We start from the raw sequence: 20,713 nt of genomic DNA, 5'->3' as shown, positions 1-20,713 counted from the left end.
CCCAGCCAGCCCACTCTGTAGCTGTTAACTCTGAAGCGTAATGGTGGCATTTTAAATGACAGTGGTTGCTTTGGTGGGCAACCCAGAGATTAATCACCTTCATGCCTCCAGTAGCTCCTGGAAACAGCTGGAGGGTGTCACTTGGTGTGCTTGGATTAAGCCTGGGGGCTCTGCAAGACAGTTAAAGACTGGTGAAAGCCCCTGAAAGAGCTGAGGCCTCTCAGCAGCCCTAACCAGAGACCAAGATGCCATGGCAGGACAAAACATGCACTCTGAAACACACTGCCAGAAGTTATTTCTATATTTAGAACACTAGAAAAGACCTGACCAGCCCCTGTGGGCCCAAAGCACATGTTGGACCGTGCAGTCATGGATGGACCAGGTGGAGACCCCTCACAAAACAGCCTCAGCCGTAGCTGCACCTTTCCACACACATGAGGGAGGGGGTGAAAGGCACCCTAATGCTGTTTGCTCCAGCCCTGGCTTGCTTCTGCTTGGATATCTTGTTGCACGTGCAGTTGTGAAAGCATGGACAGAGTGTAAGAGTAACTACTCATTGGCTAATACTAGTAAATGTAGTAGTAATGTAGTAAATATGCATGATTTAACCCGTCATGCCAAGCACTGGTATGCTGGAGGCAGGGAAACACACACAATGTTTTAAAGATTCTATGGGAATTATTAGGGATAGTGCTTTGCTGTGGACATCCGTTCAAGGCCAAACCTGCAAGATAGCATGAGGAACTGGGAGTACACCAGCAAGCTTCAGCTTTGGTCCTCAAGAACCTGGGGTGTACCCATTCTGCTCCTGCTGCTCCAGCTCAGGAGGCTCCCACCCGTTCTGTTGACCTTAGGCTGGTGGGAGCAGAGTGATTTGACTAACCTGATGAAATAATTGAAGAGAAAAGAGCAGCCCAATAAGGGCCTTATGCAATACAAAAGGGAAAATTACTACAGCTCATTGCACTCGAGCACATTTCCTTCCCCCAGACTTGCAACCAGCAACACTTATGGGAAGCCCCACCAGTTTTCCCAGCTTCATCCACTCCAGGGCTAGGGGTTTATTGCAGCATCCAGCTGCAGACATGCTTCCAACCCAAACCATTCTATGATTCCTGGCAGGGTTGTCCTCAGCTCCATCCGCACTCTATGCTGTGCCAGCAGGCGATAGCTGCTCCAACACCCCCATCCCCCTGCAAGAATTGCTGTGGTGGTCTCTCGCTACAACCAGCACCTTGGCTGCAACAAAACCAGGCCAGAGCCCTGTTGTCAAAACCCCCTAAACCATGGAGCATTCATGAGGGCTCAGAAACTTGCTGCTAGCACTGTGATTGCCTGCCTGCTGCAAAAAGAAACCCAGCTCCATAACTAAGGCAAGCAGCCGGTGAACTGCATCAGCGTCTTACAATGCATCACGGTCAGTCAATGTTAGCCTGCTGGAAGGGGAACCTAAAAAGCAGTTAAGAAAAGATTCACATTAACTATCTTCAAAAAACACCCCAAACTACAATCCTGTACGTCTCCTAAGGTAGCTGGTTCCTCTCTACTTAGGGAAGTGCTGTTAAGGTGTGCTGGGAGTAGTTGTTGCAGCCCGCACAACACAAGTTGAAGGCTGCTTAAAGAAAACCCCACGAGCTGTGCCACAGCATGAACGGTGCCATCATCCTCTGCCAAACGAGGAGACCTCAGCACCCTAGCAGTGAGGAGAGCCAGCTTCCCATCTTCTTTGCACCCAGGAACCAGCTCCCAAAGGAAGCCATTCCCCCCACTACCAGTTTTATTTGCTCACTGGGGACCATGCTTGTGAAAGGTTAAAAGCGGGGCAAAAAGCATGGGTTTTGGGTAGGATCCCTGTCCAAGGTGAAGCAGGAGAGCTGCAGAACCCCAGTGCAGCTCTGGGGGCAGATGAGCCCCACCACTGCAGGGCAAGATGCTTTCACAGTGCTTTGGCCAGAGCAAGTGTGGGTTGGTTGGGTTTTGGAGGGGAACACGCCCTCTCACAGCCACTGCTCTGACTTCCTCCTTTCAGCCCCGGCTGACTATGAAACAGAAATAGGAAGGAAGGATCGGGGTGCATTGCAAGCTCCCGGTGCCCCCCTGCTTTTCCCAGCCAAGCTTGAGAAGCTGAGACCATCCCTATCCCAGCTGAAGCACAGGACAGAGGAGAGGGCTTGATGCAAGGCAAGTACAGCATCTGCATTTCTTTGCTTCTGTTCCTTCTTTCTCTGGGGGAGGCAGCCAGGCGACAAGGTGCTTTCAGAGTTTCCAGTGAATTTGGTTGATAATTCCTGATCTAACCTCTGGCTACTTAGGTGGGCTTTGGGAGTTCAGCGTGGTGTGGCCGTTGCTTTACACAGCCTTTGCAAAGGCAGCTTCCCCGGGCTGTAATGGTTTTGGGGGTACGATTAAGCATGGAACTGCAGACCCCAAACAACTCCTTCCTCACCACCCCATTGGCCTGGAAAGCAAGCAGAGAGGGTGCAGCGTGCTCTGCTGTCACCCTCACACATGGCACTGGGGAGAGCAGCGCTGCCTGTGTGCCCACCAGCAGCACCAGGTGAGAACCAGGGCTGGGGACTGCCCTGGTTCCTCTCCCATCCCTCTCCCATCCCTCTCCCGTCCCTCTTCCTCGTGGGATCCCATAAAGGCACCTGCCATCAGCTGCAGGATGTGACAGCTCAGAGGGGAAGAGGGAAGCAGCGCGGTGACATGGCATGAGGGGGGCTTGGTGTGGTGCCACCACCAGCAGTGAAGGTCCCTGCACCCCTGTGGGCATGCAAGAAGAGGTAGGAGAAGGGATGAGACCCTCGCTACTCTCCTCCATCTCTGTGTGCTGTACACATGAAATACCCTGCTGACAACCATTGAAAGCAGCAGTAGGGAAGGCAGCAGAGGCTTTAGGCAAGCTAACCCCAGGGAGAGCAGGTCCTTCCCAAGATCTCCATGGCTCTTGGATGCAGACAGAATGCAAGGCACAACCCAGGGGTCCAGGAAAGCAGCCTAGCATCTATACTGGATGCTTTTTCCAACACCACAGCCCCAGGTCATGTCCTCCCAGCCAGGCAGGAAGCAGTGTGTGAACACAAGAAGAGGCGTTGCACCCTGCAGCCAGCGTGGGTGCTGCTGTGTGGCTCCTGCAAGGTGTGGGAAGGCTTTAAGCAGTGCATTTTGCTGTCATGGCTCTCACATCCTGCTTCACACATTGGTTTTGCACTTTTTGTGTCCTTATCCTGCTGCTGTTCTGTCACAGGCGATCTAAGCGCCAGAGAGTGTGGCGCCGGGTGAATTATTTTCTCAGGGACAGACATAATCAGGTCATCACAGGGCTGGTGGTGATAGAAGATCCTTCCTTTGCTCTCAGGAAGCATGAGCTCTGCCAGCTCCAGGGGACAGGCTGTGCTCTTGGGCAGATATCTGGGTCCCTGCTCAGGCCCAGGGCTCTGTCCTGCATCTCTGCAAACCCAGCAGCTGTCACAGCGTCCCCACTGGGATCAGCCAAAGGGTGATACCCACTGGAGATGAGACCCAAGAAAGGGCTTCTCTGCTCTTAAAAATCCCAGACTGGTTTGTGTTAGAAGGGACCTCAAAGCTCACCCTGCACCAACCCCCTGCCACGGGCAGGGACACCTTCCACTAGAGCAGGTTGCTCCAAGCCCCTGTGTCCAACCTGGCCTTGAACACTGCCAGGGATGGGGCAGCCACAGCTTCTCTGGGCACCCTGTGCCAGCGCCTCAGCACCCTCACAGGGAAGAACTTCTGCCTCAGAGCTCATCTCAGTCTCCCCTCTGGCCCGTTAAAGCCATTCCCCTTGTCCTGTCCCTACAGGCCCTTGTCCAAAGCCCCTCTCCAGGTTTCCTGGAGCCCCTTTAGGCACTGGAGCTGCTCTAAGGTGTCCCCTTCAGGAGCCTTCTCTTCTCCAGGCTGCCCCAGCCCAGCTCTCTCAGCCTGGCTCCAGAGCAGAGCTGCTCCAGCCCTCACAGCATCTTCGTGGCCTCGCTCCAGCAGCTCTAAATGCCCCAGAAGTCCTGGGATACTGGGCATGAGAGTGCATCCTCCCATTGTACAGGAAAACAGATGTTTAGCAAAGCACAGAAGGGGGTTGTGGCTAACAGACTGCAAGACCTGTCTCTGCTGTTGAACACTCATTTACAGCAACAGGATTGCCACTAACATCCACACTTCCCCTTCAGCCCTCTTTATACATCCCAACTCTCTGCTCCATGCTGTGCAGCAGTGTGCTCCATCCCACTGGATGTTCAGCACCTTCCCTTGAGGCTGCCTTCACATTTTCTTTGTCACAGACCCTTCAGGAGAACCTTACCCTGCCTGAGCCATGCCAAGTATATAATATACAGCAAGTGAGAGATGCTCCACAGGTGGAAAACCCTGGTGGCTTCTGCAGAGGACTCCTGGTGGAGCAGAGCCAGTCCCAAGCTGCCCAAGGCATGTGACACAAAGATCAGAGCTCAGGGCCAAGGAGGACCCTTCTCCCCCCATGCCACCATGCAGCCCTGGCCAGGTACCAGAGCCTGGTAGCACCATGCCCTGTCCTTAGCTGGGGTGCTCAGTCTCAGCACCTCCATCCCCAGCCTGGAGTGAAGTAAAGCTCCGCAGTTCTGCTTCTTCACACCAGGGCAGAAGGATGGACTATGTGCATCCCTCTGCTTGCCTCGATACATGAAAAAGAGGGAGAAAACCCAGCATCTCAGGCAGAGCACATCCAGGAGAGGAGTCCCCATCAAGACAGTTGGAGAAAATGCTGCTGAGGCCTATGTGTGGGCCCTGCTAATGCAGAGTCAGAGTGAAAACATGCTTTCTCCAGCCCTGAACACCATAAGGAGGCAGACGAAAGCAGAAGCCCTATTTGCTCTCTTTGAAGGTCACCCTACGTCACATATATGCTCAGCCACCCACATACCAGTGAGCAATTTCCCTCCACAGCAAAAGGAAAGAAGTGGTGAGGTTTCTTCTGCTGCTCACCACTACTACCAGGCTGTGTGGTTTACCTTCTTGCAACAAGAGAAAGAAACGACTTTGGGGTTTAGAAAGGCAACCAAATCCAGCCAACAACATGCACCCTGCATTACAAAACTCAACAGGAGCCAGAGCTGGCTTATGTGGAGGTTTCCACTTTATTTCTGGGGTTTGAGTGATTTCTTAAATCAAGTTCCTATTGGAAACTTGCCCCATCCCTGGCAGTGTTCAAGGCCAGGTTGGACACAGGGGCTTGGAGCAACCTGCTCTAGTGGAAGGTGTCCCTGCCCATGGCAGGGGTTGGAACTGGATGAGCTTTAAGGTCCCTTTCAACCCAAACCGGGCTGGGATCTTATGATTCTATTTTATAAGATGAGCCTTGGTCCACACCATCGCTGCCCTACACCTTGGCATGGCAGCAGGAATTAAACACTTGGGAACACTGGGCAGGTGGGATGGCAGGAGCTCATCCACCTGCAGGTTTGGTCCCCACAGCCTGTCTGGGAACTTACAGCTTGTAGAAGAGCTGGAGCCTAATTAGGCACATTTGGGAAAAGTCATTGTCTAGCAAGGTGCATCCAGGAGGGTCCAACAAGGATCTAGTGTCCACCCTGCCTTGATAAGAGCCTTTACTCTTAAGTTAAGGCCTTTTATTTTGTTTCTTTTTTTACTTTAAGAGTTTTTACCCATTGTCTGCAAGCTCACACAGTGCTGGCACGATTTGAAGGTGACACAAATGTGGGGCCAGCTAAGCTCATCAGGAGTGTATAACACAGATAGGGATGGTGCAGCTGGGAAGGTAAACGATGCCCTTAAAACTCTTGCCAAGGTGGTAGAGGGGAGGTACTTGTGGAGGGTGTCTTTGTGATGAAGGGCTCTGTCCACCCATCATGTGGTGTCTTGGGTCAGACTCAGCAGGGTGAGCTTCTGGGCCACATCACTGTGAGGGTTTGACCAGGCGATTACAGAGGCACCTCTTGCTGCCTGTGGAGCTGTGGAGTAGGACAAGGCTGCTGGAGCAATGCTGGACAGGCTCCAGGACACAGTGGGTTCCCCAAGGCTGCAAACCTTCACATCCACATGGCCCCAGCCATAAGCAATGGTGGCAACCAGCCTTAGCGGTCCTGCCACGTCTCCAACTCCATACTACACCTGGCCACCAAACCTCACCGAAATGACACCCATTGGCCTACCTAGACCTTTCTGCCCTTGGGAGGAGACCAGACCTTCTTTCAAGACTGATCTATGATTCTATGATTCTAGATGAGACCCTCAGTGACATGGTTTAGTGCTGGTCTTGGCAGTGCTGAGGTAATGGTTGGACTTGATGATCTCGAAGGTCTTTTCCAACATGGTTAATTCTATGATCCTTTGTTGTCTGGTATCTTACAGAGGCCGATGAGCTAAGAAAGGACATCCAGATGTCTCAGTGTCTTTTGGAGTTTCCCTGTTTTCTCATTCCCGTTCTTACTGAGCTGTTAATTCAGTAGGTCCACAGGATGGGGGATGGCATATGAAGAAGTTGGCAGGAGCCAGAGAGTGGTTGTTTACTCATACAGGGCTATTTCAAAACCGATGACCTGGTTTTTCGATGTTGTGTCTAATATTGCTAAATAAGGACAATGTTTGTTGTTTCTTTAGGCTTTGTTATTCCTTTTTCTTCTTTTAACAGATTCCTCTTTTGTCACTTCCCCTTGTGCATCCGTGTTGCAAGGCTGGGTTTTGCTCCAGGGTTGTTCTGGGGGGAAGGTGTTAAGAGAAATGGCAGTGTTAATGAACATGATCTCATTGGCACCACAGCAAGAACACTGGCATATTGCTTCCCAAGAGTGACTTAACCAACTTCATGAGTAGCACAAATTTTCTGGGTTCAGGAGCTGTGCTTTAGGGCAAGAACCGAGTAGTATGAGCAGCTGGGACAAGCACTGTGACAACGTACTTGTGAAGAACAGGGTCTCTCTCATGCTCTGAAACACTGGTGGAATGTCCTCCTGGGGTCACTATCCTCTGCAGCCACTTTCTGTAGGGTTCACGGTTCCCTTCCCTGCAGCTACTGTGCACAAGGTGGTCACAGGGATGCGCTGCTTCTCTTGCAGAAGATGTCTTGTGACCGCTGCCTCCAGCTGTCGATGGTGACCTGGGTGCTGCTGCTGCTGACCACAGGTGAGCCCACCCTACGCTTCCTCGCTGCCTTCCTCCCAGCAGCAAAATAGGGGAGGAACCCAAATGCTGCCCAACAGCAGCAGGAACATGGCATTGAGAGGCATGCAAGCACCAGATCCTGTATTTCCCAGGATATGAACTTAACTCGACCTAGAATCATGGAATCGTAGAATAGTTTGGGTTGGAAGAGAAGTTAAAGATTGTCCAGTTCCAACCCCCTGCCATGGGCAGGGGCACCTTCCACTAGAGCAGGTTGCTCCAAGCCCCTGTGTCCAACCTGGCCTTGAACACTGCCAGGGATGGGGCAGCCACAACTTCTCTGGGCACCCTGTGTCAGCGCCTCAGCACCCTCCCAGGGAAGAGCTTCTGCCTCAGATCTCATCTCAATCTCCCCTGTGTCATTTAGTCCAGCTGAGGGACACCAAAGCAGGTGAGGACCCTGCCAGAGCCTCCAGTGTGGGTTTTATAGGCACGGTTTGCTCAGGACAACATGGGTGCCCTGTGCTGGGTGTCATCTGGCTCTGCTACTACAGACCAGCCTTGCCCAAATGCCCCCCACACCAACTCCATCTTCTCTCTGTTTCAGCCTTTGCCATGGAATGCCCCAAGATCAAGGTGGGGATGTGCAAGGACTGCATCCAGTCTGGTCCTGGCTGTGCCTGGTGCAAGAAGCTGGTAGGTCTGTGTAGCCTCTGGTGTGGTCAGCTCTGTGGCAGTGAGATGTCACCCTGCACACCCAGCTCTGCCTGCAGTGGAGGGGTGGGTTGCATGGTGGGAGAGCTTCATGTCTTACCTGGTGGATGGGGATCTGACGGGCAGGTCCCTTTGACCTTCCTTTCTCTGTGGAGATGTGGTTTGGGAGGTAGGTCATTTGGTAAGGAGCCCGCTGACCTCCTGCTCCTCTGGTTTTGTTCCCTGCTGATGCTGCAACACGCAGAGCTTCACGAAAGCCGGCGAGCCAGACTCCATCCGCTGCGACACCGTGGAGCAGCTGCTGCAGAGGGGGTGCCCGAGCAGCGACATCGTGTTCCCAGTGAACGACATTACAACCACGCAGAACAGCTCCTTGAGCAGCGACATACAACTCACTCCCCAGGAGGTGCACCTGAAACTGAGGATAGGTACAGCCTCCCTGGCATTCCCAGTGCCCTTCTGCTCATCCCCAGCCTCAGCCGGGACCACATTTCCTCCTCCTTTCTGTGTCTCTTTTCCTTTCCCCTCCTTTCTCTTTCCCATTTGCTTTCCTTTCCCCTTTTCTTTTTCCTTCCCCCTTTCCCCTTCCTTTCCCCTTTCCCCTTCCTTCCCCCTTTCCCCTTCCTTTCCCCTTTCCCCTTCCTTTCCCCTTCTTTTTCCTTCCCCCTTCCTTTCCCCTTCTTTTTCCTTCCCCCTTCCTTTCCCCTTCTTTTTCCTTCCCCCTTTCCCTTTCTTTTCCCTTCCTTTTCTTTCTCTTTTCCCTTTCCTTTTTTTTTCGTTTTCCTTTCCTTTTATTTTCCTTTCCTATTCCTCCTTTGTATTTCTTTTCCCCACCTCACAGCCCACATTTCCTCCCCTTCTCTTCAGCAACCAAGGAGGATCCCAGCAGGAGGGGGGTGCCGGGGTGGGATGTGAGCTCCAGCACAGTGGATGATCCTGCATCCCTGTCTTGCAGGGCAGCCTGCTGTATTCGAGGTGAAATTCCGCCGTGCCATGGGGTACCCCATTGATCTCTACTACCTCATGGACCTTTCCTACTCCATGCTGGATGACCTGGAGAAGGTGAAGAAGCTGGGAGGGGAGCTGCTTAGGGCGCTGGAGAGCACCACCTCTTCTCGCCGCATAGGTGAGCCTGTCTCCAATCCTTGAAGGGCTGTTTGCTGTTGGGAAGAGCCGTGGAGTGGGATGCAGGCTGCAGGCAGTGTGACCCATCCTCTGCCAGGCTGGAGAGCATGCCAGGGCACGGGATGTGGACATGGGAGCCAGCAGACTGTCCATGCCTGCTGGTCCCTGCTGCCCCTGACGCTGCAGTCTTGGATGCCCTAGGGTTTGGCTCCTTTGTGGACAAGACTGTGCTGCCCTTTGTGAACACGCACCCCGAGAAGCTAAAGAACCCCTGCCCCTACAAGGACAAGCAGTGCCAACCTCCCTTCGCCTTCAAGCACATCCTCTCACTGACCGATGATGCTGAGAAGTTCGAGAGCGAAGTGGGGAAGCAGTTCATCTCAGGAAACCTGGATGCACCTGAGGGGGGGCTGGATGCCATGATGCAGGCAGCAGTGTGTGGGGTGAGTCTGTGACCCGTGCTCTTCCCCTTTCCAGCTGGGCTCTGGAAGCTCATCATGTCCAAGTCTTGATTTAGCAGTGGGGCAGGTTACTTTGGGGGTTACAAGACAGCAGATCTCCTGTAACCTACCTCCCACATGCCCATAGTGTGGCTGATGGTACATGGTCAGGGCCATACCATGTCCTCCCAGCTCTGCTCAGGGACAGGTCTTCATGCCACTTGCAGGACTTGATTGGCTGGCGCAACGTGACCCGCTTGCTGGTGTATGCCACTGATGATGGCTTCCACTTCGCTGGGGATGGCAAGCTTGCAGCCATCCTGACCCCCAACGACGGTCAGTGCCACTTGGAGGACAACATGTACAAGAAAAGCAATGAGTTTGTAAGTACCAGGCCAATGGTCAGCAGCTCTGCACCCTCAGCCCTGCTCCCTCGGGCAGGATAAATAATGTCACACAAAAAGCCTGTTGCTGAGACCACAATGTCACCATAACCACCATCATTTGGGCTGCAAAACCCAAACTGTCCACCCTTCTGTTGGTGGGGCAGATCGTGCTGAGTGTGGCATCCCTCTCCCTTCCTAGGACTACCCATCTGTTGGCCAGCTGGTGCAGAAACTTGCTGAAAACAACATTCAGCCCATTTTTGCTGTCACCAGTAAGGTGGTGGATGTTTACAAGGTAAGGAGACTTCAGATGGTCCAGTTGCCTCCCGAAGAGGACAAAAGCAGCTCTGCATGTCCTTCTGTTGCTGTGGTACCTCCATGCTCCGCCATCAGCACAGGGAGACCACTCACCTCTTTGCTCTCTGTCTGCAGAAACTCAGTGAGATGATCCCAAAGTCGGCAGTGGGAGAGCTGAACGAGGACTCCAGCAACATCATTGAACTCATCCAGGTGGCCTACAACGTAAGTGCTAGAGGTGGCTGTGTTTCATCCATCCCAGAGCAAGGAAAGGCTTCCATTGTGTGTCCTCACTGTGAGAGGACAGCAGCTGGGACCAGGGCTTTGAATATAAGACATGCTGAGTCCCTCTGCCCACAGCAAGCAAGAGGTTGCCACCTCTTCAATGCTATTACCTGCCTCTCCAGAACCATCCCAGGCAGCTGAGAGCCCAGGGTGGAGTGCTCCCTGCCCCTACCTCCTAGGCTGGAGGGAAACCCTGCCCTGCAACTCCACACTCCCTTCCCTTGCTTTGGTCTCTTTTCGGACTGATGGCACTTGCACCACCATTTCCCCACAGAACCTCTCCTCACTGATCATCCTGGACCACTCCACCCTTCCAGACACCCTTGATGTCAAATATGACTCCTTATGCACTAAAAGCACAAGCACGGACAAAGCAAGAGGGCAGTGTGACAACATCAAGATCAACGAAGAGGTACATGCTCCTGTGCAGGGAACACCCTGCAACCAGCAGGTCCCAGATGCCCATCCTGTTTAACAACAGGAATCCAGCCTCTTGTTCCAAGCCTCCCGGTCGCATTAATTTAATGCCAAGAATGTCCAAAATGCTGCGGGATTCAGCAACCTCTGGTTGCTGAAGCTGCTTTGATGGCCTTTGGCCCTTCCCTTTCTCACTCTGCACTTTCTAGGTCACCTTCAGAGTGAAGGTTACAGCCAAAGAGTGCATCAAAGGCCAGTCCTTCACGATCCGACCCCTGGGCTTCACAGACACCCTCACGGTCCACGTGGAGAGCAAGTGTGACTGCAACTGCAATGAGCAGCCCGACCCAGCCGCCTGCAGTGGCCAGGGCAGCATTGTCTGTGGCATCTGCAGGTATGTGCTCTCCACACAGAACACTGTTCCAAATGCTGCCAGGGCTGGGGAGCTGCTGCAGGGGGCTGTCAGGCCAAGCCCAGGTCTTGCCTCTGCAGCTTTGCACCAGTTTTCTTATTGAGAGAGGTGTATTATATTCAGAGAGATGGGGGCCACAATGACTCTTTCCTGTTGATGGAGCCTCTGCTGCTTTTCTAAGGGCACCCACACACCCACCACTCATCCATCTATCCACCTATCCATCCAACCATCCACTCATCTATCCAGCTATGTACCCATCTGTTCAACTATCCCCCCATCCACCAAACCACCCAGTGAGCAGAGACAGGTCTCTGTGGACATCGCTCAAAATCCCACTCCTGGGTGCAGTTCACGCAGATCTTTAAGGGCACTTCCTAACCCCTTGGTAATGGGGAGGAAAGAAGACTGGATTTCCTCAGGAAATACTCAGATCTCCTTGGCAAGGCTTTGGAAATGAAAAGTATAACAATAATTTCCAGACAACTGTTGGGTGTTGTAAATAGGACTTGGGGGAAAAAGCAGTGTTTCTGATGTTTCCTCCCAGTCAGCCACCCTGCTCCAGCATGGAGTAGCACTGACATGCCACGGTTGGGTTTTGGTGAGGCTGCCCCATATTTGCTCCACTTTGGCTGAGGTCTGGGCCCTGCACATGCCCCACATCATTTCTTGTGGCCGCTCACGTGGGCTCGCTCCTCTCCTTTGATGGCAGCTGCAATTCAGGCTACACAGGGAAGAACTGCGAGTGTGACACGAAAGGCAAGAGCAGCAAGGAGTTGGAGGGCAGCTGCCGGCGGGACAACAGCTCAGTCCTCTGCTCGGGGCTGGGGGACTGTGTGTGCGGGCAGTGCCTCTGCCACACCAGCGACGTGCCCAACAAGCAGATCTATGGCACCTTCTGTGAGTGCGACAACGTCAACTGCGAGTTCCACAACGGCCTTCCCTGTGGTGGCAAAGGTGATGTGGCTGTGATGGGTTCTCCACTGGGGTGCTGCTTGGAAAGATTAAACCACAGAACCATGGAATGGTTTGGGTTGGAAGGGACCTTAAAACTCACCCAGTTCCAACCCTCTGCCATGGGCAGGGACACCTTCCACTAGAGCAGGTTGCTCCAAGCTCCTGTGTCCAACGTGGCCTTGAACACTGCCAGGGATGGGGCATTCATCGCTTTTGGGCACCCTATTCCAACAGGTGCTGATTTCCCTGCCAAAGCCCAAATGGGTATGTTTGGGAGTCATGGGTCCCATCACACGAGCCTGTAGGACATTCTCAACCATCCCATTGAGGGTACAATGGAGAGTGCAGGGTGGGTGACGCTTTCCAAGCATGGGCAGAGGGAGGGGGACCTGGTTCTCTGTAGGATCCTGGTCATATCTGAAAAGTATTCCCCTGCAGAGCGGGGCAATTGTGACTGTGGGGAGTGCAAGTGCACTCCTGAGTACCAGGGCAGCGCCTGCCAGTGCAAGAAGTCAACAGAAGGCTGCTTGAACCAGCATGGCAATGAGTGCAGCCACCGCGGGACCTGCCACTGCAACCGCTGCCAGTGCTGGGGGGGATACCAGCCACCCCTCTGCCAGGAGTGCCCCAGCTGCCCCTCGCCCTGTGCCAAATACGTGTGAGTGATGCACATGGGGATGGCATAAGGGGTGTTGGGGAGGAAGGCACAGGAGAGCTGTGCTTGTGCAGAGCCCAGCCGTGGCCAAAGCCAGGGTGAGAGTCTTGTCCCTGCAGAGGTGAGCTGTGGCGACCTGTTTTGCAGCTCCTGCGTGGAGTGCAAGGCCTCTGAGAGTGGCCCCTTTGAGAAGAACTGCTCCCAGGCCTGCCCCAACATCCGTGTGGTCAATAATGTGACAGGGGAGAGCAGGCAGTGCAGGGAGAAGGACTCCCAAAACTGCTGGATCTCCTTCCGCATGGTCCAGGAGGATGGCAAGGAGATATACACCGTCTCTGTGGATCCTGATAAAGGTACCCCAGCCCTGCTGCTCCTGCCCCTCTGCACAGTGGCCTCACCAGAGGCTGCAGTCAGACACCATTTGCCTGCCCCACAGAGTGCCCAAAGCCTCCCAACATCGCGCTGATTGTGGGTAGCACCGTGGCCGGCGTGGCCCTCATCGGCCTGGTGCTTCTGCTGATCTGGCGGCTCCTGATGGAACTGTTTGACCGCCGGGAATACCGCCGGTTCGAAAAAGAGAAGTCCAAGGCCAAGTGGAACGATGTAAGAGAGCCCATCTGTACTGGTGGGGTGTGCCAGGGCGCTCGGGTTCATGCAGTTGGGACATCTGGGACATCCTCTCCAGAAGTAGCCATGGTAGACCTGAACCCTCCCCACTGGCCAGTGGCACAGACTGGATGGTTTCACAGGGTGCTGAAGCAGCCTGCGGGCTCTTCTGCCAATGCTGTCTGCATTGTTGAGGTTGGGATGTGGGTGGGATGGGCAACACTCCACCAACAACCTGAGCCTCTCACCTTTCTCCCTCCAGGCTGATAACCCCCTCTTCAAGAGTGCCACAACCACAGTCGTGAACCCCAGGTTCAATGACCAATGAAGCTGAGCACCCGGCAGCACTGGCACCCACTCTGAAATAAGGAAATGCCAAGCTAAGGAATCTCAGACCTCCTCTTCTTTATCCTGTTAGTTTGTTCCCTTCTTCCAAGAGGCCATCAGCACATCAGGCACTGGCCGAGGGGCTGCGCCATGCCTGTGCCCTAGTGCAGCTGGGTTAGTGGAGCTGGGAGAAGGGAACAGACACAGCTTTGCTATTGATGGGACTGCAGAGCAGGTCCCACCAGCGGGCACACGCAACGGCTCCCGTACCTGGTTACTGCCTCTCTCAGCTCTTGATGACCTTTACTCTCTGGCAGGACTTTTGACTCCAAAACCAGCCAAGTGCACAGAGTGCTTCCAGCACTGATTTGGAGCTGGAATTACAAACCTGTCATTTCCCTTAAGCTCTAGTAGGATCTGTTCCCACACTGCTCCATGCCTTCCTCTGCTGTGCTGGTCCCCAGCACTGTGTTTGCACTAGTGTCTGAAGCACTCACTACTGAGTTGGACATGGAGGGTCCTGCAGGCTGGTGGTCTGCTCTGGAGGCTTCAGTGAGGTGATGGGCCCTAAGGACCAGCGAGCACCTGTACCCAGACGTGAAGAGCAGCTGGGCAACATGCACTGGATCTCGTGTTGCTCCCCTGTCAGACCTACCTCGGACAAGGTTCTGCTTGGACTCCTGCAAGCTTGGCTTACCTCTGCCAGGCCTTGAGCCCTCTGCATCACAAGGACTCAAAGGAGCAACTGTTTGAACTATGAAACATGGGTGCTGAGCACATGAAAGTGTCCGAGTTTGGCCACAGGGTGAGATCTTTTCCCTGCTCTATGAGTACATCAGTCACGCTGAGGGCCAGTTGTGTGAAAGACCCAGAGAATCTGCAGCTCAGTACTTGCACAGCAGCTAATTGCTCTTACACTGGGGGGGTCATTCCTGTGAAATAGCGGTACAATTCCATATTTTCTTTAAGTTTGGGAATAATTTGCATACAGCTGTGTTGTGTCCCATCTTCATTTGCTCTCTGAAGAGGTTTAATGTTAATAAAAAACTAATATATAAATACATCTGTCCTACTAAGAATCAGGTGCAAGGGCATCAACTGCAGTGTTCATTGGAGAAACTACAGCAAAACCCCCTCATTGCTGCCAGCACCTCCCACCCATAGATATTGTGCCTGGCAAAGATGCTGGCCAGAGAAACAAACTGTCTTCTACATTCATTTGCCATCTACATCCTCTGCAAACCAAAAATGATGCAGACCAGGTCTTGGATGCAATGCCCATTGCTGGAACCCAGGCAGAGGCTGTTACTTGAATGTGAAGAGACTGACCACGTGCCAGCAGCCACAGGTTTTAGTGCTGGTGTAGCGTGTGCAGAACAAGCACAGCCATATACATGCTTTGGGGGACAACTGGAGAAAATTAGATCCAGGCTTTTTCCAAAAGAACTATGATCAGTCACTGTGTTAGACAGAAGTATATGTGCTAGAGCACATGCAAATCAGCAGTATGGTGTGGGACACCTTGACCAGTTCAAGTGGCTGTTCTGCTGGCTGGGAGGGGACACAGTCAGAATCATGGAATCCCAGAATGGATTGGTTTGGAAAGGACCTTAAAGCTCATCCAGTTCCAACCCACTGCCACGGGCAGGGACACCTTCCACTAGAGCAGGTTGCTCCAAGCCCCGGTGTCCAACGTGGCCTTGAACACTGCCAGGGATGGGGCAGCCACAGCTTCTCTGGGCATCCTGTGCCAGCACCTCAGCACCCTCACAGGGAAGAACTTCTGCCTTATATCTAACTGAACTTCCCTTGTTTCAGTTTGAACCCATCACCCCTCGTGCTATCACCACAGTCCGTGATGAAGAGTCCCCCTCTTACTGCCCACAAAATGCACACTCAGCCCATGACACACCACATCACCTGAGACAAAGCTGAGATGAGGCAGACACATCTGAACCCCTCTAGATGCTCTCTGGGCACTCTGTGCCCTGATGGGCTCCTCTCACCAAGAGGAGCACCACCTCTCCCAAGGGAGCAGGAGGCAGAGGGGCTGCAGGACCTGCAAGGCCATATGCCAAAGCAACAACATCCATACCTTCACTTTTATTATGACCAGGACGTCCCCTTATATTTAAGCCACTTGTATGCCAAAGGGAACATTTCCAGTATTCTTCAGATAACGGGACCAGCCCCACAAGTTTTCCATGCAGAAGCCCAAGTCCCGAGACAGCCGCTTTATGAGGAGGTAGGTGCCCCCCAGTCCTGCTGCCCCGAGGACAAAGAGCCCTCGATTAATTATCTGCAAGTGCAAAGAGAAACCCCAGCATCACCCAGAGGTTTGCTCCTAACCTGTGGCAGCAAATTCTTCACACCTACCCCACCACCAAAGCAGGATGCTCGGGAGGGTCATGGCATGGGGAGGAAGGACCGGCACCACCACTGACCGACCTTTTCCTGCCACTTCCAGCGCTGAATTGCCTCGTGGTAGCGAATTCTGGTGAAGGTCACCTGGGAGGGTTGGCAGGAGCCCGTCACCACCTCAAAGCCAGCCACAGGAGGAGGTGGTGGCAGCTCAGGCAGCGCTGGCCTTACCATGGTGTACAGCGGGACGATGGTGGAAGGCATGAGGGCATGGAGGAAGTTGTCTACGTGCTTTCGGAAGATGAACCACGTTGAATTCACGTGTTCGCGCATCTGTGACACCAACAGTCACCCCTTTGCAGGGCATCTCTGCAAGCTGTTGTGCTGCCTGCAGAGAGCAGAGCCTCCCAGCCCCAGGGGCATTCCCAAGGAGCTCTTATGCTCGAGTCTGCCACATGAGGACCCAACCAGAGTCTTGCCAGAGACCCTGCCCGCTTTGTGCACTCTGTTAGGACAAGAGCGTCACCGTGTGCATGGCTCACAGAGCCACAAGTCTAGGTGTAGCTTGCCTACCTCTACGTAGTTGTACATGGCTAAATCCGAGATGGCATGGTCATCTGGCACCCTCAGCCTGGAGAACTCAGGGAGGCAGGCACCTGGGAGAAGAAAGCAACAGCTCATGGGCAGCTCCTTAGCAGAGCATCCAGTGGGGATCCTCCTCTGCTCTTGCTCTCCTCACTCACCAAGGTCATTATGGAACTGGTCCATTAATTCATCAAAGACCAGACAATCCTCAAAGCCCTGGGAAGAAGATTAGAGGGTGAATAGGCAGAAGAGACCACGCATTCACAAGTGCTCTCACATGTGCTTAGCTAGTGTAGGTGTTTGCACATGCAGGCTCTCACTGACCACAGCTTCAGAGCAGGAGCCTGACTCCAGGCCACTCTGCCAGAGGTCTTGCAGAGAGATCCAAGGGGTTGCCTTTCCCAGCAGCCTGGGACTGCCTTGCTGGACCCCACTTCCATCCAGTCCTCTGCCCCATGGCAAGGTGGCAAAACCTCCCCATCCCTTCTCCTCCCTGGAGAAAAACCAGGTCCTAGTGAGCAGGCAAGTGCATGGTGGGGAGCTCAATACCTGCCAATGCAGAGGACATCAGACTGCGGGACAGGCCAGCCCAGGAACTCTATGGAGCTACACTCTAAAACCAGGCATTTCTGTGTGAAAAGAGTGGGGACCCAAGTGACATAAGTGAACTTACTGCATTCATGCCCTGTCCATAGAAGGGCACGACAGCATGGGCAGCATCTCCCATCAGCACACACTGGGAGCCAAGGTGGTAGGAAGAGCACTTCACAGATATCATGGCCTGGGCTGGCAGCAAAAAGTAATCCTGCTTCAGCTGTTGCCTTCAGGTAAAACAATAGATACTTCACTTGTGGGATCAAAGAGACAAGAGCAGCAAGTCATAGAATCATAGAATGGTTTGGGTTGGAAAGGACCTTAAGACCAAGGCAGGGATACCTTCCACTAGAGCACATCACCCAAGGCTCTGTCCTGCCATGGATGTAAATGTAATGCCACATCCAAGCTCAGGAAGGCAGGGCAATGTCAGCATTGGGATGCAAAACCCAAGCCTATTCACTAGGCTATTTGTGCTGGGAAAAAGGTGGAAGCCAGAAAACTTATTTCATTAACTTCTCACTACAGACCAAGTATTTTGTCTGTAGGTTTTAAGCTCTTCACACAACTTGACCATGAGTGAGTGTCATTGACATCTCAGTCCTATCACAGTGGGCAGTGGCGGATGTCAGTCACATATCCTGGAGGATATCCGAGTTTCTAAGGATACAGTCTTCTTTAAGAGGAAAGGAAACTGCCTAACACAGCCGAGACCCATTGTATCAGTTTGGGAGGCTTCCCTCTTTGCAGGGCAATGAGGACATGCTGAACTGAGCCAAGTCCATTAGGACATGTGCTGGAAAGGCTGGGTTTGGCCACCAATGCCACCAGGACTGCCAGGAGGAGCGGGATGCTCTGGCTCCATGATGCTGCCATGGTGCCATTGGTCCAGCAGTGAGAGGGTCCCCACTGCTGCTGGGCACTCTTGTGTCTCACAGCCTGGATGTTTATCACAGTCAGCAAGAGCCAGCCTTTGTTTACTCAGCAGAGCCCAAATCCAGCTCTTCCATCTGCTAGCTAAAACCTCAACACTGGCACAAGCAGCTGTCTGAACAGCCAGACCACCTCCATGCTGCTGGTAACCCTCGCTGTGAGCCACTGTGCTCACCCACTTCCAACGCCCAAACCCCATGTTATGAACAGCTAAGCCATCCCTTGAGTTCAGATCCTTGCACAGCAATATGAAAGCAGTGGGAGATGATTTGCTTTTTGCTCCCACAGTGGCCAGGCCTGGGCTGTGCCTCCAAGCAACAGAGCAGGGCTTCAGTGTGACTCCATCAGAAACCACAGTGGGATCATAGACTGGATTGTGTTGGAAGGGACCTTAAACTCATCCAGCTCCAACCCCCTGCCACAGGCAGGGACACCTTTCACTAGAGCAGATTGCTCCAAGCCCCTGTGTCCAACCTGGCCTTGAACACTGCCAGGGATGGGGCAGCCACAGCTTCTCTGGGCACCCTGTGCCAGCGTCTCAGCACCCTCACAGGGAAGAGCTTCTGCCTCAGAGCTCATCTCAGTCTCCCCTCTGGCAGGTTAAATTCATTAAAATGGGACAGGTCTGTGTCCTGCTGCTGAGCCTGCAGTTCAGACACAATGTGAACCTACAGGCCATGGGGATCCACCTCAACAGCATTCACCACCCCATCACCAGGACCCTAAGGCTGGGTGGGGATGTATCCCCTGGCTTCACAGCACTGTGCTGATGGGTGGGAAGGGCAGACGGGAACACTTACTCTCCAATGAGGGGTATGGCATCTGGGAAGTAGGTCTGGAAAAACCCCAGCACTTGCTCTCCCGTTGTGAGCTTCTCAAATTCCTCAAAGGGCATGAAGAGTGTGCAGGTAAATGACTTGTCCTGTTAGCCAGGGAGGGAGGTCACAAAGAAGCCCAGAGGCCGTGGAGAGCACCTGGAGCAGCAGCCCAGTGCCCAGCCTGTCACCCAACAATCACACCCCATGTCCCACAGTGGGCTTGCACACCCTGGGGACAGGCAATGGGGAGGCAGGAGCAGGCAGTGTGTGAGGGCCACCATGGGTCTGGCACACTGCCCTGGTGCTCCCATATTTAGTTTATAGCATTCAGAGAGCTGGTTTTGGGGGTTTGGGTGGACTCGGGTGCATAGCAGAGAGAGGTGCACAGGTACCTGCTTGGTGCTGGGAGGCAGGGCCGGCTCTGGGGGTCCTGTCCTGCACCCCTCCCAAGACCCAAGGGATCTGGAGATCCCTCCTGGCACCTTGTCATCCCTCCCAGCCCCTGCCACCACAACTAGTTTATCCCCAAAACTCCATCCCATGCCCCATAGGAGCATGGCCACGGGTTATCACCATGTTGGGCAGCGCAATCATCATGAAGGTGTTTCTCGGCCAGATATGGAGGTAGTTTGGTTCCATGGCAAACTGAAATAGAAGGAAAATAGCCCAATGTGTCCCTGCCCTGCTCAGCTTCCCCAGCCCAGCCTCTGGTTTCCCTCCACACCAGCACACCAGGTGCCATCTTTCATGCCAATATCCATAGGGCCCCTTTCTGGAACCTGATGCTTCCAGGAGACAGAACAAGAATAAGAGGAAAAGGTAGGAAAGATGGGCAAAAGTCTGCCAGTTTGCAGTCGCTGAGGTGCTCACAGACACATTCCTATATTCCCAGGACCTCTCAGAGCTAGACTTAACCACTCTGGAGCAGGGTGCCAAGACATGGGCCCCATCACTAGAACAGGAGGAGTTTTCTGCCTTCTCCTAGGGAAGTTTTAATCCCTTGGCTGAGCTGCAGGTGAGAGATTAGTTTCTCTAGAGTTGCTGTAGCAGAGCCAACATGAGAGGGGAGCAGCCCCTGGGACAGGCACACTTACATCTCCATCCTTGGCAGGGATGCTCAGCTCCATATACCCGTGAGGAATGTACTCATGACTGTAGTTAAAACGCGTTTGCCTCATGAACTGCTTTCTGACTGTTGAGAAGGCTCCATCGCATCCCACGATGAGATCGTATGCCACTTCCAAGCATTGCTGGTCAGATCTAAAAGCAAGAAAGCCCCTTGGATCAATGCTGCTGTGATTCCAGGCCAGCTCAGCACTGCTGGGGCACAGCGGTTCTGCCTTTTGCAAAATGCCAAGGTCACCTCCAGCATTATAAATCTTGTAAAGGGGGATTGGCTTCACTGACTGGGAAGCTCAGCATTGGGATAAAGAAGTATCCTACAGGTTGTCAAAGGAACGACTCTGCCACATCTGCACAAGAACGCAACAGGCGCTGCTGGCTCAGTGTTGCTCTTCCATAGAGCTACATCCCCAGGCACGAACACAGCTATGAAACCAGGTCATTGATGAAAAGCTGCCCATGACCCGGCTTCAGTGTGTGCTTGAGCCCAGAAACCCCCTCCCCGTGTGCTGGGCTGCACCCCCAGAGCATGAGCAGCAGGTCAGGGCGGGGAGTCTCCCCAC

The 20,713-nt window shown here is 53.5% G+C and overlaps 2 protein-coding genes across 2 annotated transcripts in view; one reads left to right on the top strand and one right to left on the bottom strand.

Annotated features, from left to right (window-relative positions):
• Window positions 1-7,073: 7,073 nt before the first annotated feature.
• ITGB2 (integrin, beta 2 (complement component 3 receptor 3 and 4 subunit)) lies at window positions 7,074-13,738 on the top strand. The gene is made up of 15 exons (XM_010014297.1): window positions 7,074-7,137; window positions 7,724-7,812; window positions 8,075-8,258; window positions 8,786-8,956; window positions 9,157-9,398; window positions 9,623-9,778; window positions 9,981-10,076; window positions 10,214-10,303; window positions 10,638-10,775; window positions 10,990-11,174; window positions 11,905-12,149; window positions 12,588-12,807; window positions 12,952-13,157; window positions 13,241-13,407; window positions 13,673-13,738. The coding sequence occupies exons 1-15, from the start codon at window positions 7,074-7,076 to the stop codon at window positions 13,736-13,738; spliced, it is 2,319 nt and encodes a 772-aa protein (XP_010012599.1).
• A 2,130-nt stretch (window positions 13,739-15,868) lies between these two features.
• The window catches only part of KMO (kynurenine 3-monooxygenase (kynurenine 3-hydroxylase)), a 9,826-nt gene continuing 4,981 nt past the window's right edge, over window positions 15,869-20,713 (bottom strand). The window contains exons 7-15 of the mRNA XM_010014296.1: window positions 20,123-20,288; window positions 19,602-19,673; window positions 19,011-19,132; window positions 17,357-17,504; window positions 16,842-16,899; window positions 16,672-16,754; window positions 16,330-16,431; window positions 16,186-16,245; window positions 15,869-16,036 (exon numbers count right to left, since the gene is read on the bottom strand). Of these exons, the coding sequence (XP_010012598.1) occupies window positions 15,869-16,036; window positions 16,186-16,245; window positions 16,330-16,431; window positions 16,672-16,754; window positions 16,842-16,899; window positions 17,357-17,504; window positions 19,011-19,132; window positions 19,602-19,673; window positions 20,123-20,288 (979 nt within the window). The remainder of the gene's footprint in view (window positions 16,037-16,185; window positions 16,246-16,329; window positions 16,432-16,671; window positions 16,755-16,841; window positions 16,900-17,356; window positions 17,505-19,010; window positions 19,133-19,601; window positions 19,674-20,122; window positions 20,289-20,713) is intronic.

Source organism: Nestor notabilis, unplaced genomic scaffold, assembly GCF_000696875.1.
Source record: "Nestor notabilis isolate BGI_N333 unplaced genomic scaffold, ASM69687v1 scaffold12935, whole genome shotgun sequence".
In the NCBI taxonomy this organism is placed as follows: domain Eukaryota; kingdom Metazoa; phylum Chordata; class Aves; order Psittaciformes; family Psittacidae; genus Nestor; species Nestor notabilis.
Note: the sequence above shows the minus strand (reverse complement) of the source record. Positions and strands in the feature narration are given on the sequence as shown.

Bases quoted from the DNA above. Each gene is read 5' to 3' on its own strand.
- ITGB2 (XM_010014297.1), top strand. From the start codon at position 7,074: ATGTCTTGTGACCGCTGCCTCCAGCTGTCGATGGTGACCTGGGTGCTG. The intron at 8,957-9,156 runs GTGAGCCTGTCT...TGGATGCCCTAG, and splicing joins CACCTCTTCTCGCCGCATAG to GGTTTGGCTCCTTTGTGGAC. The intron at 12,150-12,587 runs GTGATGTGGCTG...ATTCCCCTGCAG, and splicing joins CCTTCCCTGTGGTGGCAAAG to AGCGGGGCAATTGTGACTGT.